This window comes from Marmota monax, unplaced genomic scaffold (assembly GCF_021218885.2).
Source record: "Marmota monax isolate L192 unplaced genomic scaffold, Marmota_monax_Labrador192_F-V1.1 WCK01_AAM20220418_F8-fsc00134, whole genome shotgun sequence".
NCBI lineage: Eukaryota > Metazoa > Chordata > Mammalia > Rodentia > Sciuridae > Marmota > Marmota monax.
Genome location: NW_026692281.1, coordinates 1,115,104 through 1,134,976, shown reverse-complemented (window position 1 = coordinate 1,134,976; position 19,873 = coordinate 1,115,104). Strand labels below are relative to the sequence as shown.

General features: G+C 41.0%; 1 protein-coding gene across 1 annotated transcript in view; it reads left to right on the top strand.

The window, feature by feature from the left end:
* The window catches only part of Ar (androgen receptor), a 168,908-nt gene that overhangs the window by 140,997 nt on the left and 8,038 nt on the right, over positions 1–19,873 (top strand). Inside the window, exons 4-6 of the mRNA XM_046440316.2 lie at positions 9,705–9,992; positions 16,201–16,345; positions 19,433–19,563. Coding sequence (XP_046296272.1) covers positions 9,705–9,992; positions 16,201–16,345; positions 19,433–19,563 — 564 coding nt within the window. The remainder of the gene's footprint in view (positions 1–9,704; positions 9,993–16,200; positions 16,346–19,432; positions 19,564–19,873) is intronic.

Below are 19,873 nucleotides of genomic sequence, written 5' to 3'. Positions count from 1 at the left end.
GAAAAGAAATGAAAGACCACATTCCAAAATGACAATCACCCTCTCACCCTAACTTTTCATGCTGCCTCCAGTGTCAGAGTACCTGATTTACACAACTAATTATGGAGCCTATTTGGTGCAAGTTCATCTTTAAGCTGCTACACTCAACAGTATCTCTCTTTCATATTAGAAAAATTCCGAGTTGGCAATTGCAAGCATCTCAGAACGGCCCAACACTGAAGAAAGGCGGTCCTGTCTCATTCAAAATGAGGGCTCTGGAGGGCTCTAGTGGATATCCTGGAAAAGTCTGGAGTCTGAAGCTTAGGAGCTTAGGAGTTGGAGTCTTCAATACAGACTCTGGCATTGGGGCTGGAGGCTACTCTCTTTGTTGACGACTCCCCCAAATGGGACTGATGTTGTTTTCCTACCTCACAGGGATGTTGTGAGGACTAGCTGTAGAAACAGTAGCAATTATCATTCATATAGTTTTGCATATTATGATTGGGGCTTCCTGTAAAGTAGTGTGGCATTTGCAGCATGTTTTTGGACTGTTCTTCGTCACATGCAATGATGATGGCAGCCAGACACTGCCTCAGGTGGACACAGTCTTGTTCACTTGCTTTTCACAGTGTGCTGCTGGAAGAAACATTGCTGATGTGACTTAAGGTGCTACCTTGGGCAAGAAAGCATTGTGTCTATCGCTGAGGCTCCTGTGGTCATCTTTGCTGGTTTCTCAGGCAATTTGTAGGGTTTTCCCTTCACATGTATTCTTCCAGACTTCTGCCAAGAACCTAGCTCTTAGCCTCAGGCCCCATCAGTGAGCTAAAGGTAGTAGTTAATCCACAAATGTTCAGTATACAAGGACCAAATTTCTGCTTCTGGAGAGGATTCCAGACAGCTTCTCCCTTAAAATCAAGAGAAGACTGGAGTCAGACAGTTTTTTCCATCTTACTAAAGTCAAGGCAACCCTTTACCTGACACTTAGAAGCTTAGGAGTTGGAGTCTTTACAGGAGTTCACACACTTGAACCTCTCAAGGAGGTAGACGGCAATGTCTGAGAAGCAGTACCTACTTCTCTTGTTCCCTCTTAAAATTAGGACTGTGTTGGAAAGTGGATCTGAATTTCCCTCTATATTCTGGCCTTAGCACTCTCACAATCTCCATTACTCCCATGCTTGCCTCTCCATAACATATGAGACCTTCCAAGACAGTCTCAAACATTATATTGAGATAAAAGAAGAGGTACTTGGAATTTGTAATATCTTGCTCTTTCTCTGTCCCAGGGCCTCCATATTGAAACCAGTTCCCTTCTGGTGGAGATGGAGTCTTCTGATGCCAGAGGCAGACAAATATGAGAGGCAGAAATACTCTCCCTTCCTTGTCAAGTGCCTGCCCTTCCCATACCCTTCCTTCTCCAGTCTACATACACACACACACACTTCCCCCTGACTCAGCAACATTCTGGAACAAAGCCAAGGAAGAACTTCAGGAGGGATGTTACCCCCTCTTCAGGGCATAATTTTAATCCCCTGGCCAAAAAGAAGTTCCCTAATGTGGATTGAAAGGCTAATGTGGTTTATTTTTTAACTGCTTTCTATTTGTTTGAATGTTGCATATTTCTGCTAGTGAAATTTTCCTTTAATAAAACCATTAATACACCAATGGTATTTTCTTATTTACAACACACTGACAGAATTAATGCTGTTAACATTGGGACATTTTTTCTTTTTCTTTTTTTCTTTTTTTTTCTTTTCCCTCTCGTTTGCTTTCCAGGTCATGCTGACCTGTTCAGCATGGGCTGTTTCGCATTTGTTTTTAATGTCAGTTTAAATGTAATTGTAAAAGCATGTATGCTCTAAATTCATGTAGTTACTTTTTCCAGTGGAAAAGCCTGGTATGCAAAAGCATTTCCAGGCTCTGCAATTTCACATGGGCAGGGTTTTGGTAATGACCTTGTGCTCCTCACTCGGGATGGCATCTGGACAGTGAACCCCTTTCTTCTGGCTCAGTAATCAGAGAGAGGAGACTTGGAAATAGTTTCTGCCAGATCCTGTGCTTTGGCAAGGATGTGCAGCATTGCATATCATTCTATCATTAATTACGTTTACTCCTCCATGAACTAAAAACCATTAGACTAAATAGTCCAACATAAACCTTGAAAGATAAAATTTGATATTCTTTCCTCTGGCTATTCTTCTGACCCAGAATTGGGACTGGGAGGAGAATGAGGGTGTGGGGAAAAGGCTAAGGAGTCTTCTTGCCAGAGGGAATTTGGCATATACTTATTAATACCACTTGGATGCACCCCCTGCTAATCTCTGACTCCATGCCTGCCAAGGACTGGCTCAGTCCCCTGCCTTTTGTCCCCGTCCTAGTTCTTCCCCACCCTACTCCAACTACCACCATTGACCCTTCTCTCCAATAACATGCTACTTAACCAGAGGAAAAACAAAATACCACCCTAGAAGTTAGGACACCTGGTTCTAACTTTTTCTCTGCCAGAATCTAGCTGTGTGGCCTTGATCAGGACATATCTTTGGCCTTGGTCTCTTTATCTAAAAAATAATGTTTGATTTTGAGGGAGCAGGATGGGTTAGACAAGATCTGGGACATTCAAACTCTTTGGAAATGGAATCTTTTCTTCAAACAAAATCTGACATGGAGACCCCAAATGTAGGTACAGAAAAAAAGTCCTGTTTCTCTGGTTTCAAAGAACATGGGATATGTAGAGCCACTTGCTCAGGCCCACTTTGCCTTCTCTCAGGAGCGCTTACAGGAACTTGTAGGATCCTTCAGGGTCTGCTACTATACCTGATTTGATGTCTGGGGAATCCCTCTAACCCTGATTTTCTCTTCCATTAGACATTGATCCTGGTGTGTAAACTCTCTTTTTTCAGTTAGCTTTTTCAGAAACAAATTCAACTTTCTGGGATAAATGGCATTAAAGTGGCATAATTGGGACTCAGTAGCCAGCAATAGTGACAGCCATCATTGATTAGAATTTCCTCAGTGCTAAGCATTGTGCACATATTTCTTTCTGAAAGGCACAGTAATCCTGTGAGTTCGATCCTGTTTTTATATTAGGATTCTGAAACCTGTCAGTTTGGCCCTCAGTCTCTGGCTTGGTGCCAGATAACCAAGACATGAGGCCGTATTTCTCATAGTTTGAACACTGGAGAGTTTTTCAGAATGTCCTCTAGCTGGAGATACATTCTTAGAAATGTATCTTAGAAAAAATCATAGCTTCCCATTGGCATATACTCTCACAGGATTCAGAGCACTTTCACTGGGCTTATCTCATTTTCTCCTAAAAAATAGCCCTATGCACTAGTCAGGTCAGATTGTCACCATTACATAGGTGAGAAAACTGAGGTGTATAAGAAATCAAGTGATTTGTTCAAGGTTGCACATCCACAGAACACTCTGATACCACCACCAAAAAATAATAAGCTCTTTATTGCAAATAGAATTTTAAAACTTTAATGTCATCAGTGCATTCTGTCTCCTGGAATTTAGTACATTTTTTACCATGCTTCAGCCTTGGAAAGTCCTTTTGGTGATATAGAATCTGCTTTCTAATTTCAGATATCATCATAGTGCCCATATTCCTTGAAAAACCTTATGAATCATGTACTGACATTATCCCCATTTTACAAATAAGCTAACTGAGGTTCAGAGATATTGAGATTTGCTCAGAGTCACAAGGGTGGTCAGTGGCAGAGCCAGTGTTACAACTGAGGCAGTCTGAATCTAGGATCATTGTTCTTAACTACTACCCTTCCTACATTTGTAAGGAAACTAAGGCTAGAGAGGATCAGGAACATTACTAAAGTTTCTTTGGAGTTCCCTTGGCTCCTGATTTAGTATCCTCTGACTTTCCAATCTAAAACTCATATAGTGAGATCCCCTGACTCTAATCCTAGTAGATAGAAAGATGGCTGGCATGATTTAAGCCAGAGGCCAAAAACTGCCTTTCCTCCAGGCAAAATTCACCTGCAGAATTTTGTTTGTCCAGAACAGTGTTTGTTTAGAAAATTGACATAGGCTCCCTCTAGTCAGGGCTTCAATCACCATCACTGTCACCAGACCTTCCTATTTACATTTGACAGACTTTTTAACTCACTTATCTATCTACCTGACTTGTGAAGGTATTTGAGTTCATGACCCTTATATTTAAGCATTATAATATATAAGCACTTTGCACACACACGTGTTTGTATGTGTTCATATAAGTGAGCCTGGTATGGTTTCAGAGAGAATTTTCAGCCTTGCAGCAAGCATGCTTTATGTTCATTTAGCATTTCAAATTACATTTAAGGTCTGAAGTTAGTTTTGGAGGAATTCAAGTGTTGAAGAAACTCAGCTACTGTTTTTCATTTCATACTGTTACCCTTCCCTCCCCTGCTATATCTGGTATCTGTCAATCCTGCTCTCTTCCCTTTCCCATGGGTGATCTAGGTCACCTACAAGCTGTCCATTCACCCTTAGTCTTTAGGAACAGAGATTCTTATGTACTGGGCATTCTTTGGCTTTGTTCTCATAAGTGGACTAAGAAATAGGTGGCAACACCTGCATTTTACAAATGAAGAAACTGCATCTTTCAGAAGCTGAACAAAAGCCTCAGAGCTATTACATTAGTAATTGGCAGACCTGGGATTCGAACCCAGGATTGTTGCCTGATTCCAAAGCCTACTCTTTTGTCCTGTATTATCTATGTAAGGAAAGTGTATTCATTTTCTGTTGCTCCATAACATATCACCACGAATTTAGTAGCTTCAGCATTAATTGGCTTATGGTTCTCTACGAGGTCTAGCATGGCATGGCTGGATTCTCAGTTGAAAGAATCAATTTAGTTCAGATTAATCTTTCTTACTGGGTGAGTGTCCTTCTAGGAAAAGTCTAGTACTTTTTAAGGCTTTATTTGATTAGGTCAGGTCCATCGAAGATGACCGCCCTTAAAATCCCAACTGAATTAGGACTTCAATTACATCTTCCCAGTTCTTGCACAATAACATATAGATTACCTCTCAATTGCATAATTGCAAGGAGATGTGTACGCTTTAGGGTCTTATGATCTTGGGGGCCATCTGAAAAGCCAGCCCCCAAGAATGTGGTTCATTTATATTACAAATTCCATGATGAGATATGGATAAGAACATTCTTGGCCTTAGGCAGAGGGATTTCAACTTTGGAAAGACTTTGGAAATGTCACCTTACCTTCACCTATTCTGTACCCATGGGCAAAAAGGCATATATCTTGGGGTGGCAGGGAATGAGGCTGAAACAGTGCCTATGGGCCACAGAGGGTAGAGAAGCTACAAATTAATCACATCTGCTTCCTCTTGGGAATGTACCATGGAATCTGATTCGAAAAATCTTTCTCTGGTACTTTAGAGACAGCCCCTATAGAAGTCTGGTGCCCCAGGACTGGAAAGCGAGCTCCCCAAGATCCAGTTATATCAGGCAGGATGCTCCAAGCCCAGATATGGATAAGGAAGAACTTTTCCAAGGTCCTTTCTTGTCACCACTTGACCTAAAAGACAGGGAAATAGAGAAAATCACCATTAGTACTATCCAGTTTTATTGACCCCTTTGTTTTGGCTTCATCACTCAGTTTAAGGAAGTCAATGAGTCTCTGCCTTGACACAGTGGCTGTCTGGCCTGTACCTCACATGGAAGAGTTAGATTTGACTCTGGGGCTCAGGTGCAGGGGAAGGGTGGGGTGTGGGGGCAGCCTTCATGGAAGAAAACAAGGCCTTGGGCATTGAGTAACAGCTGAGACTAGCAAGCCTCATTGTCCAGCATTCCAAGTCATTTAGCAACATGCTGGCCTCTGCTATGGAGAGAGAACAGAGGATCCCCCGGCAGAATGAATGGAATCTGATTTCAATTATGTTCAGTACACCCTCTTTAGGCTGAGAGGCAAGAACACCTGGTGCGGCTTGGGCCACTGTGGCTATAGGAACAACACATTATCCGGGTCCTGGATGCAAGCGGGAATGTGGCCTCTCTTCCTCATGCATATGCCTTATAGGTCTAGTGGAAGAGGATGTGAAATGACAGACAAGTTTTCATTTGCACTATGTAAAGAAAGGGGAATTATTTCATCTTGATGGCTTCTCCCCACAGTCTCTGTACATATTGATCTTGATTGTAATGAGTTTGCCTCAGTCCACAAGTCATCACCCCACTGAGAACTGAGTCAGTGGTGAGAGAGTCGAGGTGACAGATTATATCTCACTGATCACGCCAGCGCCATGCTCTGTGGGTCCCTCCACCTTTTGAAAAAGCTCATGGATTCATCTGTATAGAATTCATTTGGATCCTTTTCTTCTTTATCAATAGCTTTAGTAGAATATGGCAGATGGAACAGCTGCCCCAGAGAGCAGTCTATATTCACAGCACTATTCAATAAAACTTTTGAGATGATGGAAATGTTCTGTATCTGTGTTGTGCAATTTAGCAGCATCTAGCTACCTGTTTCTTTTGAACACTGGAAATACATCCAGGGAGACTGAGGGATGACATTTTCAATTCTCTTTAATTTTAGTTAATTTAAATTTAAATAGCCACACATGGCTAGTGGCTACTATATTAGGCAGTGCAATTCTAGGAGCTCAGAAAGGCACATACTGAGATAGTGCAGGAATGAGTTTATCAAAGACAGAATGGAATATGGATCATGTTAAATTAGGAATAAGAGCCCTGGTTCTAATCCCAGCTCTGCCACTAGGTCACCTCACCCTCTCTATGTTCAGCCTCCCCATCTCTGACTTGAAAGGTTGGACTAATATCTGAGTCCCCAAATGGCACCTTAGGACTTAATTTAATTTTAGAATACCTTTCCAGTGGTAGGACAATAGTATGACACTCATTCCAATTCACTACAGTGCCAACCATTCTCCTGCACATATGTGCACACAAAAGTACCCACCCACTGTATTACCTGTGAGGAACCTGAGGGTATTTCAATCTGTGACCTCTGGATAATATGATTTCTATTGGTCCCTTCCTGTTTTGTCATGCTGTGACTCTTAAGGTACTATAATATTCCAAATATGGTTTCATTTAGGCAGGTGACTGGAGTATTTTCATTGCTTCCTGTTTCTTCCCTTCTGGATGTGATACTAATTACTGAAGTTTGGAGTCAAGGGTAAAGATGAGTGGCAAGGAAGTTACAACCCCAGCAACACTCTTCAATTCTTCTTTTAGGCTTAAAGTTAAGCTTTGAGGCATAGGCCTGACATAATAAAAGAATGTGTACTTTGAAGTCATCAGGGCAGATTTAGATTATTGGATTCTCCTTCTTGACAGCTGTGTTTACCTCAGTTTACACATTTGCAAACCAGGAATAAAAAATATCCCTGACCCCCTACCAAGACTGCTGTGGAATTAAATGGTTTAAGATATCCATAAATTGAAACACAAGAAGGGGAATCACATGGTCTTGCAACTACTAAGCTCAAGGACAGAAAGTACCAGTGATGGGGAGGGTGGGGTCTGCTTGTAAAAATTGCACAAGGGAAAAGATCCTAAAGGCATCACCACTGTGTGGATCTGTGTTTGAGAACTCATGTTAACAATGGATTCACCAGACAATGAGATATTGTGGAGGCTAGGCCTCTAGCTCTAGAAGAAGATTGACTTGGCCCAGACCATACCTTCCAGCCATTGCCCTTGGTGGGAAGTAGGAGTTGGCAGTGGGTACTCATATCTCATTACTGGCTGTGCCCAAGCCCTGCAGAAATGATTGTTGAACAAGGTCATCTTGCACTCAGGATTGGTTTCCCAGGCTTTCTTCTTATTTTTCTCTGAGTTCTTCTCTGAGCTCCTCTTGTGTTACCAACCCCATCATTGTCCTCTTCCCACATTGTCAGTACAGACATGTGATCCATTCTTGCACTGATTTACTGAGCAACACTATGATTGGGGTTTGCATTGCAGGACTTATTTTTCCAATTAGAGTTTAAAGTCAGTTCCAGATATATGTCTTTTTCTGCAGGAGGCAGAAATATATGAGCAGTAGGTTTTCTTGTATTTATCAATTTAAATTGAGAAATCAAACTTGTCTTAGTTTTATACCATTTTAATTTATTACTATTTAAAAAGGATTAGAGAAAAAGTGGTTTATGATCCACTCTGGTGCATCTGTCTATGCTAGACTTCAGAGTTATGACCTTTTCAATTATTTATAGTCATGTCAATAAAAATGCTAGGCAAAATAGCACAAAGTAAACATTGGAATGCCAAAGGACCTCTAGCTCTGTGTATGTGTATGTGTGTGCATGTGGTGAAGATGGTTCTTAAAGTTAGAGTTTTGGATTATTGTGGTTTGTTAAAAGAATGTTATTTCTATTATCCTTTCTAATGGCTGTCTCCTAGTGTGGTTCCCAGTTTACAGACAGATGGTAAAGGCAGAGACATTCCATCATTTCTCTGATGCAGTTAAGGATTTCAGCTCTTCATATTTTCCCGTACCCTTTGGTAAAGAAGAAAATCACTATGTGTATTATAGAGCATGTTCAACTATGGGTATAATTCTGACAACATCTGAGGCTCGTTACAGTGTTCAGTGAGAAATAGTACACTAGAAAATTCCTGTTCATTGCACCCAAATTGTTATGATAGAATTTTGTAGTCTGAGAATGTAATGGACCATGTAGGCCATTTTTTTTAACTTCATTCCCATTTGATACTTAAATTCTCAATTATTGTACATCTATTCTCTGATAATCCATAGTGACATAAGTGCCTAGAAACTTTTCCATCTTCATAGAGCTTTAACTATAGAAATGTATGTGTGGAAGCAAACTAAATTCCAAGAGGCTATACTAGACACCCAAAGAGAAAGTTTCATCATCCTTCAAGAGAGCTGTTTCCCTGGCAATTTGCTAGACATCCTAGACGTAGACACATTTACATCACTGTCTTAATTTACAGTGTTCATTATTTATATATTACCTATAAGATAAAGCATAAACTTTTAATAATATATGCATGCACCTTTAAAAATAAACCCTCATATTTGTGTTCAGTCTTATAAATGGCCACTCTTCTCAATATGAAATATGCACACCATCCATATTGTTCTATAGTTATGTCTCTGCATAGTGTAATTCTCATCACTCTTCAAGGGCTAGGTAAGATGCCCCCTTTCATGTAAAGCATTTCCTAACCCCCCAAATTAAGTGATATTATTGTTTCTTCTCTTTTTTATGCTTCTATTGTAGCATTTACAAGTGTGACATTTTCTGGAACTGTTTGTGGGCATTTATTTATTTTCCATCAGATTGCACCAGTACCTATCCTTTTCGTCACGCAGAAAAAAAGGTCTAATAGTGTATGTCTGTTGAATTAATTAATGAGTAATTGAATGAATGAATGCACCACAAATATTCATAAATGAATTAATGCAAAATTCCAAGTATGAATAATGAAGGCTGTATTCAGGCAGAACCAATTGCAAGGGTATATTAGGTGGCCTGGCAGGAGGATCAGGGGAGAAATAAAGGTAAGAAAGTTTGGGTTTAGCAGGAATATAGGATGACAAATCATCTATTCCACCAATGTTGAATGATAACCTGTTATTAAGGAGTTTAGAGTCTGTGACCAGGGAGTATGAACATCTTTATTTTCTTAGCTCAGGCAATTTACCGAACAGGGTAGCTCTGCTGTGTGCTTTTGGTCACTGATGATAAATTTAAGTTTCTTTTCCTTTTTAATAGCCCGTAAGCTGAAGAAACTTGGCAATCTAAAACTACAGGAGGAAGGAGACACTTCTAGTGCCGGCAGCCCCACTGAGGAACCAGCCCAGAAGATGACAGTATCACACATTGAAGGTTATGAGTGCCAGCCCATCTTTCTCAATGTCCTAGAAGCCATTGAGCCAGGTGTGGTGTGTGCTGGACATGACAACAACCAACCTGACTCCTTTGCAGCCTTGCTCTCCAGCCTCAATGAACTGGGCGAGAGACAGCTTGTGCACGTGGTCAAGTGGGCCAAGGCTTTGCCTGGTAAGGAAAAGGAAACAAGGGCAGGGAATGACGATCATATGTAGGGAACACTCCTGTGGGCAATGTATTCATTAATTTAGGCAGTCCTCACTATTAAGCTATGGGGACAGGATTGCTATAATCCTCACTTTAAACAACAAGGAATTGAGACTCAGAAAGCAACAAGAAAGGCAGCATAATTTGAGTGTCCCAGATGACTCATGCTAATGTACAGCTGTCAGATCCTCTTGTTCAACATGCAGAATTGGTCAGCAAAAGGTACAATAATTATTAATCATATACACATACCTACATATGCCTTAAGATGCTCTTACATATGCATACATATTTATGGCTAACTCCAGAGATAATCTTGATCCTGACAGTGCATCTTCAATGTCACTTTCAGGAGCTATACCACAGGACAACTTATATAGTATGAGATGATAAAAAAGAACACAGGGTTGGGCGTTAGAACACTTGGATTCTTTTGTAAGGTACTGGGTATTGAACCCAGGTGTGCTTAACTACTAAGCCACATCTGCAGCCCTTTTTGTTTTGTTTTAATTTTTATGAGACTCTTGCTAAGTTGCTTAGGGCCTCCCTAAGTTGCTGAGGCTGGCTTTGAATTTGGGAACCTCCTGCCTCAGCCTACCAAATTGCTGGGATTACAGGCATGTAACACAGTGCCCAGTAGAACACTTGTGTTCTTATCTTAGGTCTGCTGGTAACTTCACCTTCTCAGTCTGTTTCTCCAAATGTATAATGTGTAAGGAATGCTTTGGATGGAATTAATAGTTTTAAAATTTTGATTCAAGAAACCTTTAGTGCTCTATCATGGTGGAAAGAAAATTTATGTGATAATGAAATAATTGCCAAGTGTTCGTCTAACTTCTGCTTGGACACCTCCAGGAATGGAAAACTCCCCTCCTAGGATATCTGTTGTTTGAACAAGTCTGATTAATAAAATATTAAAGCTTAAGGAAGCGATCCTCTATCCAAGGATTCATAGACTTTCCATTAGCAACCCAAATTCTTTATTTATCCAAAAACAATTGGGGATGTAGCTCAGTGGTAGAGCACTTGCCTAGCATGTGCAAGACCCTGGGTTCATTCCACAGGACCACAAAAATGTTTTTATGCAATTACCATGAATTAATATTTATAATTAAACATCAGTAAACTAAAAATTAAATTTAAGAAGCATTGTACCCAGATACAAGTAAAGCTATTGATTTAAAGGCAGTCTTTTGCCTGTGTCTCACTAACTCAGCTTGTCCCTCACTACTGCAGGTAAGCCCCCCTCTTAGTCTTGCAGAATCTTGTGGCTTCAAGTAAAACAGTTTGAAAACCAGTGAAGCATGTGCTCTATAAAGGTTCTCCAAATCCTGAGATTGTGATTCAAAATTCTTTTGAAATATCAGCAACCAAATATCCTTTTGTGAAGTCAAAGATTAACCTGCCTTCTAATAATACTTGCTATTCAGATGGAAAATTATAGTGAGAAGAGCAGTTACCTGATTTGATTCTCATAAGAATCCTGTAAAGTAAGGGTTCCTTCTTAAATTTTTCAAAGACAATGAAACTCTGAGAAGAGAGGTGATTGGCCTATAGTTACACAGCCAGAAAACAGTAGGGCCAGAACTTGAGCCCCCTGATTTCAAACATCCTCCTCATTCCACTCTATATTCTGTAGCACCTCAGCCATTCTGTAACTCTGAGATTTACAGTGAGGGGTCAAATCCTCACCACCAAAGGCCACTTGGGTCATATGGTGGGCTTGCTATTTTCAGAGACATTGCATGTGGGCCTTCAAACTCCTACTTTGTACTTCTACCTCACAAAGCCCAGTTGTAGCCATTACACTGTCTCTAATATTTTCCCAGGTTGGAAAGCTGTGGTTATCTAACCAGTGTGATCTCTGGGAAAGAGGCCCAAGGCCTCTGGGTGAATATGTACTGTGCCAAAACTGAGAGTTCACATAGACAGGAAAAAAATTACAATAAAGAAAACGAGAAAGTTGTTTTAATTCTTCTTATTTATTTACCTGGATGTCTTGATGTCATGTGTTTGATAGACATTTATAGTTTAATCTTCCATGCATGGTGGTACATACCTGTATTCCCAGCAGCTTGGGAGACTAAGACAAGAGGATCATGAGTTCAAAGCCAGCCTCAGCAAAAGCGAGGTGCTAAGCAACTCAGTGAGACCCTGTCTCTAAATAAAATACAAAATAGAGCTGGGGATGTGGCTCAGTGGTTGAGTGCCCCTGAGTTCAATCTCTGGTACCAAAAAAATAGTTAAATAAATAAAATTTAATCTCCCTAAGCCATAACCAAATACTTAACATGTGTCTATTTATAGGGTGCATAGATTTTCATAAATGGGATCCTCAAAATTCTCCTATGAATCATAGGGACAATTATTTCCATTTTACATGCCACACCTCAAAGAGGTTAACTAACTTGCTACACTGGTCACTTAACAAATGGAACCAAAAATTGAGCTCAGACCCTCTGATTGCTAATTCAGTCATCTTGAATATAATCTAATGCAAATAGCTATGGCAGAATTTGTATAACAGGACCACTGGCTTTCCTTGGCTCAAGCCTTAGGAGGAAAGCCCTCTTCTTACATTAACAAATCTTCAAGCCAAACTCAGCTCACCATCTAGTTTGCCAGAGTAAATGATCTCTAACTCTGAGTCATTTAGAATAGCTTTAAAAGAAAACTGATTACCACATTCATAAGGACTGCCATTCACATTGTCAATAATTACCTCTAGTTCAAGTAATTTGTTCATCCAACAGATTGAATTCCTATCCTTTGTGAGGCACTGTGCTAAGCACCTAGTCAGATTTTTTTTGTAAGTTTTCTGTGATGGTAATGTCTGGAAATTGCCTACTAGGACACTTGGCACATTAATAAATTCTAACTATAAATGAAAGCCAAGCAAATAGACTGTATGTACACAGTATATTTAGAATAAGATGTATCTGGTTTGGAATGCTAGCTATGTACTGGTTATGTGCCTGCAAGCAAATCACATGTCTTCTTTGTGCTTCTTTCTTTACATTTGTAGTCTTGAGTTCTAGGCCACTTCTCTCACTAAGCTTAATCCAACCTACCACTACCCTTCCAAGAAGCTCATGCAGGGACCCCAAGTTTGAACTGTCTTCTTTGAAAACCTTGACTGGCAGGTGCAATACAGCAGCAAATATTTCTAAACCAGTCTTGCTTTGAGTCTGTTATCCCAGACTAGATGTGGGCCTTCAAGTTTCCACAGCAGATTGCTAATAAGGATTGGATTCTAATGAGAAAACAAAGAAACTGCCTCTGCTCCCTAGCCTGTTTGGTGGATTTTAAAACCTCAGAAGGGCTCCTCTCTAGTTCTCCAGAATACCCAAACACATTGCCAAATAGGTGTTGAGTGAATGTGTGCCTACAGAAATATGTAGGGCTACTGTTACCTCAAGCCATACCTTGGAAACCATGCTATCTGAGCAGGCCATTGTGCAAGCTAGGCATAGAGTTAGATGTTGTAATCAGATTATGCCTATAGGAAAATTGGCCATCCACAGTGCTAATGTGTGCCAGTCATTAGGTTTGCAAGCTGAGCAGTTTTCACTAAGGACTGTTAGTACGATAGTCATTTTCATCTCTTACATTAGTTTTCTGGTGTCTCGTGGTGGGAGGAAGCATCTGTATAGACAATTTCTTTACTAACTTTATAATTTAATCTTCATCCCTCCATCATCCCTCACATTCATCCCTCCATCATCCCTCACATTCATCCCTCACATTCACACACTTCACTAGAAGATCACGATTCCCCCAGCCAAAGTATTGTTGTTTTGGGGTTTTAGGGGGTTTTTGCTTATTGGTTTGTTTTCTGTTTGTTTGTTTTTGTTTGGGGTTTTTTGTTTTGTTTTGTTTTGGGTTTTTTGTTGTTGTTGTTGTTGTTGTTGTTTGCTGTCTACTGCCTCCTACTCCAGAGGTTAAGGGTACAAAATCCCAGGCCACTTTCTCAAAGAATCTCAGATATTGCCCTCGTGGACCCTGTATCTTGTCTCTTACTGGGAAAGGTCGGTCTCAGGCATTCTGTAATATGGGAAAGCTCCAGGCAGGAAATTTTCTGGGTTCTGAGGATCCAGTCAGTCTGTTAGCATGTCAGTATCATCAAGGTAGAAAGCACAGGTCTAGGAGTTGAGATTACAGCCAGGGGTGTGCTGTGAAAGACTCTAGCATCCCTGATCTCTGGAAGATGGGATCTAAAAGAAAAGGGAAGTGGAGATGAGGGAGTGCAGATGCCAACCAAGCAGAACAATATGTCTGGGTAGTGAAGTCTTCAGACTCAAGCCTATGGCAAAGGAAGGTTGGTGACCTTGGTAGCTCCTGAGGTGAGACCTTCAGCAGTGGAGCAGAAAAAAGCATTGGAGCAGAGAATCAAAACACCTGGGTTCCAGATCCAGTTCAGCCACATATAGACTATGTGACCTTGACCAAGTCAGTTAATTTGTCTGGCCCTCAGGTTCCTTGTTGATAAAATAAGTGTCATATCACCTACCTTCCAGGGTTATTATGAGGATCAAATGTGGTCATCAATAGGAAAGTGAGAAACTTGATCTGAAGTCAAGACAGAATTCTAAATGAAGTCAAGCAAAACAAAATTTCAGATAATTATGAATTTATTGGGGAAAAGAAAAGGGGATACTGGTAGGGATGAGGTCTGAGACAATGACTTTATAACTTTAAGCATTCAACTGTTTTGCAATCTTCAGGGAACATGGCTATGTCTATTCTACCCATGTGCTATTTCAGAGGTAGCTTCCAGAAGGGTCTTGTTTTCTGAGCTTAAGGGAAGTCATTTGGATATTACTTAATTCCCATTTTTTCAAAATGGAAATAAAATTGAGGGCTCTTAACCTATTTGTTTAATATTTCTCAAATGCCCAGTTAAACACCTGAATCATGGTATGTACTAAGAAAGCAAAGATCAATTAGAAGATATGACTCCTGTCTTCAAGTTGCTCCAAGGCTTTCAGGCAGAAAACATGCATATAGATGGATTTCAGGGCTGTGAAATTATCACTGTAATTGGCTAGGGCTACAGTATGTGCAATGAGCAAGTAAAAGAAGAATAATTATTTTGCTTGGATGAGTTGGAAAACGCTTCAGAGAGGAGGTGGCCTTTGAGTAAAGACTTGAAAGATGAGTAGGTGTTTATCAGATGGAAGGCTTTTGGAGGGGGAACACAGGCAAGACAACTATCTATTCAGAAGTAGCAGAGCTGTAGAGGCCTGGGAAAGGATGAAGTTTTCAGTATATTTTAAGTTTTTCAAAAGAACTAGGATCTAAATTAACTGAAGGCAAGTTGCAAGAAATTAGTCTGGAGAAGCAGACTATAAAGGGCCTGTTTGTATATAAGTGAAGTAGGCTGAGAATGGCAAGAGTGTAGAAACTATTAAGTATAAAAGAATGGAGAGGAGGTATATGGGGTAGAAAGAAGGTCAGAGAAAAGAGAGAGAGCCTGTAGGTGGTTTAAAGAAGGCCAGTGGCTGTCAAGACATTCCTCCTATATGATAATATATAGTAATATCCCTTTCCCAAGATTGTTACCAGGATAAAATCAAACTGTAGCTAAGAGAGCTTTGTAAACTTAGAAGTGCTGTCCATGTGGAAGAACTGGTTATTATACTGTATCTTCAGAAAGGTGTGGTGATCAAAAGCATGGCCTTTGGAGTCTGATTACTTGGCTTTGGAACTTGATCTGCCAGTTAGTAGCCATATGATCTTGGACATGTTATTGACCCCTCTGTGACCCATTCCTACTGATTTGCAGAATGGGGATAATAAGAATATCTATTTTATTCATTGTCATGAGAATTAAATGAAGTAATATAAGTAAAGTGCTCAGAAAGGAGTTCATTCATTATAAGTAGTCAATATTCAATTATTATTCTCTTCCAACTGACAATGGCCTTTTGGCCTCCATCATGATCTCATTTGAACAGTTCAGTGAAGTAGGGAGGGCAAAGAATATTATCCTTACCATATAATTTGTGTTTTTTTTTTTTTTTTCATCACTCCTCAGAAGCCAGTACTGATGTTCCCTGGGGATTCTCAAGGGCTGCCTGAGTACTAGAGATTCTCAGTTCAGCAGAGGTAAAGACTTAGCTCAGTCCATCAATGTCTGCACTGACCACTGCCTTTGTGCCTTCTTTTCTAGGCTTCCGCAATTTACACGTGGATGACCAGATGGCAGTCATTCAGTACTCCTGGATGGGACTCATGGTGTTTGCCATGGGCTGGAGGTCCTTCACCAATGTCAACTCCAGGATGCTCTATTTTGCTCCTGACCTGGTTTTCAATGAGTAAGTATTCCTGGGACCAAGTCTCATATAGTTTCCTATTTTTAAAATAATAATAGAGACATCTCAAATGTTTTGTTATAACTAAATTGGATGGATATGGAGTATCTAGCCCATGGTAGGCAAGAAATTTAAAAAGGGAGTCCCTTTTTTATTCCCCCTTTTCCTAATGATGATAATCTTATGTTTACTGTCTGAGATCCTTCAATTGTATTGTGAATGGAGCTGGCCAGAATTATCATCCCAAAAACCTTGAGCTAGTTTTGCCACAGAGAATCTTTTTCAGTCAGGCAGGAGTTGAGCTTCCCTCTTGGTCAGCCTTTAACCCAGAAGAGCCTTAAAATAAAACCTCCAGGCAGTAGTTCCTGGTAGCACAGCCCTGCTATGCAAGAGAGAGTAAGTGTCCCCAGTTGCACCCTCTCAACCCAGCCGCCCCTGGTAGCCAGAATCTAAGAATAACCACTGGGCTTTTGGCATGACCTGCGTTGTGGTTTCCAAATCTCCAAAAAGTTACCTATGATGCCATCTTCTGGGCAAGACCTTGAAAAGCCCCCCTAACTGTTCATGTCCAACCCCCATGCCCCTGCTGCCCTCCAGTGATTGAATCAACTCCTTGAGCACATGTTCAACCTTCTTTAGAGTCTTGAGACCTTTGGAGTGTTGCCCAGAGACAACTGGTTATTTTCTGAATCCTTATTTCTTTCTTTGTTTCTATGTAAGCTTGTGGCATCCCACTTCAGCTTTCTGGCTGAGTCTCACCTATTTTATCCAGAGGTATCACAGGGCTACCCATGGGTCAGAGTCCTAGATGCACCAACTCCCAGAGTTCCTGAACCCTATTGAGGCCTACTTCCCCATCTTATTATATTAGGGCTTGCAAAGTCTCTGCAAACATCTGGACCAATGTTTCTCAACATGAATGCTGTTGACATTTGGGGAGGAATTTTTTTTCATTGTGTAAAATGTTCCTGCATATTGGAATATGTTTAACATCTCTGGTACCTGCCCACTAAATATTAAACATAAATCCAGTCACTCTGACAGCCTGACTGACCCACATATTTCTAACACCTACTGAGTAGACAGTGAACCCCAGTTGAGGGACAATAATTGATGGCAGTCTCCTCAAAATACTAACAGAGAGACTAAGGCCCAAAGAAAAAGATAATGGGGGGACTGGTCCAAGCTGGACCAAGCCATATGCCATTCTCTCTGATTCAAAATCCTATCATTATCCCCATTTTCCCCTTCTTTCCCTTTTTTGCAGGGAGCATATGTTGTAAGGCTAAAGGGCTTGAATCCTAATTGTGACCTCAGGGAAATTACTGAACTTCTCTGAGCCTCAAATCTTACCTGTAAAATCTTAGTGTCACCTCCCTACATGTCATTTATTGAGCACTTACTATGTGCCAGGAACTATGCTCAGTGTTTTCCAATCTTCATTTCCCACCTTATCCATTTTTGTATCCCATCTACCTCTATTCTCCTTCCTGAATTCCATTCCTGCCTCTCCTTTTCTGACCTCCCATCACCTTCCCCTTTCCTTCCTTTAACTTTCTGTCAATTCATTTTGCCCTTTTCCATATTTCCTTTTCCTTTCCCTTCTGAATCCCTTCCTTGCCTTTTCTCATTCTCTCTTCTTCATTCCCTACCTTCTCTGTCTCAGGAGCCTGCAGCAATATGCTAGGAATCCTTCATGCCAGCACCATAATTTGAGCGGTAAAAAGGTTGCAGTGTTGTCATCAACAGAGGCATGGAAGTACAGTGGAGATCAGAGAAGGGCCAGGCTCCAGAATCAGCAGGTCTTATTGAAAAATTCCCCAGGGTGATGGAGCTTAGAGCAACACTGTTCTGGTCAATTGATTTGTGATACTGTCTAAACACTTCCTCTTTCTAGTTGGAATTCAGCCTGAATTGAATTATTCTGCAGCACCTGCCCCCTTTTTTCTTTATCCAGGAGACCCAAGATCTGTCTGAAATAGGTTGCTGAGCTTCCACCCACACAATGCCAAGCCCGCTCAGCTTGTGGAACAGGCTAGTGGCTTGGAAACCAAAATGTCAAACCACAGACTTTAGGCTCCATCTGGGAGGTCTTTGTCCCCACCACTTAAGTGGGTGTCAAATCCCTTTTTCTTGACATGGTACACAATCAATTACTGTCTTACACACACACACACACACACACACACACTTGATTTTTGAAGTGCCAAACCCGGAAGGCCTACTAGCAGAAAGATACTGTATCTTCCCTTACAAGTATGCGATGACCCATCATGGGACAGAGGGGTTGCCTCCTCCCCAAGCCTTGGCCACTTCCCCATATAATTTATAGGTGATAATGTGATAATCTGTTCACAAGTCACCATAATAAAAGCAGCTCACATGTGTTTACAGCTCCCAAACTGTGGCAAGGAACAGCCAGCCTGTGAGGGAGTGGTCTCCCCTTCAGCAGGAGACATTTAGATTCAGACATTCAGAAAAACTTCCTGGCAGACATGGAAGCACTAGAACTCATTTTCAAAGGACAACATGGAATCTCTATTGCTGCAAGTTTTTAAAGAAATGGTTAAATTTGTACTATGAGAAATGACTTTCAAACCAAGAGCCAGTCAGGGGTGTTGACAGGATAGACACCTGTGGTCACTTGCAAATCCTGTGTCCTTATGTGAAGTGCTGATTGCTGGATCCTCTCTCCTAGAAATCCTTCAAGTTTGGCTGCCTTGGAGGCAGGTTCTGCCTCTTGCTGTAGCTGGGATACTAGAACTGTAGTCAGGGAGACCATGTGCTTGCCCCATTGTGTTCATTTGGTTATGCTTTCCTGTCCCTGACTCAGGAAACAGAGGGGGCATGGAGACCTGGAAATTCCATGTGCTAACCCATATCCTGGCCAGGGAAGATGAGTAGTTAATTATCAGGATGCCAGGATTTTAGAAAAAAAGAACAGATTTGTTCTTTGTCAATGAAGCACCAGCAGGACAAATAGACTTTTTTTGAAGAAGCCAAGGAAGGGAGGAAAAACTAGAGATATTTCCTCTGGGCTTTTTGGAAGCCTCCCCTGATTCCTCTTCTTCCTCTGTATCTCCTTCACAGGTACCGCATGCACAAGTCCAGAATGTACAGCCAGTGTGTCCGAATGAGGCACCTCTCTCAAGAATTTGGTTGGCTCCAAATCACCCCCCAGGAATTCCTGTGCATGAAAGCATTGCTACTCTTCAGCATAAGTGAGTACCTAGAGGCACAGGGAATGCCTGTGTGGTCACAAAGACTGAGGGGGGGGCACTTTTTCCATCAAAATATTATCAGGGAGGAACCAGCTCCTGGACATTTCCCTTCTTCCCTCCCCCCACTACATCAGCATCTTTTTCCCCAACAAAGACCAATTTCATGGCTACAGATCAATTTCTTTGGTGGACTCGAGCCTCCATCAAGTCTTAATCTACCTGTAGTCTCTCCTTAAGACTAGGTGTTTTGACTGGTTCTAGCACGCCTCTGATTTTTTTCCCACATTTTCTGGGATAAACAGGCATGAAC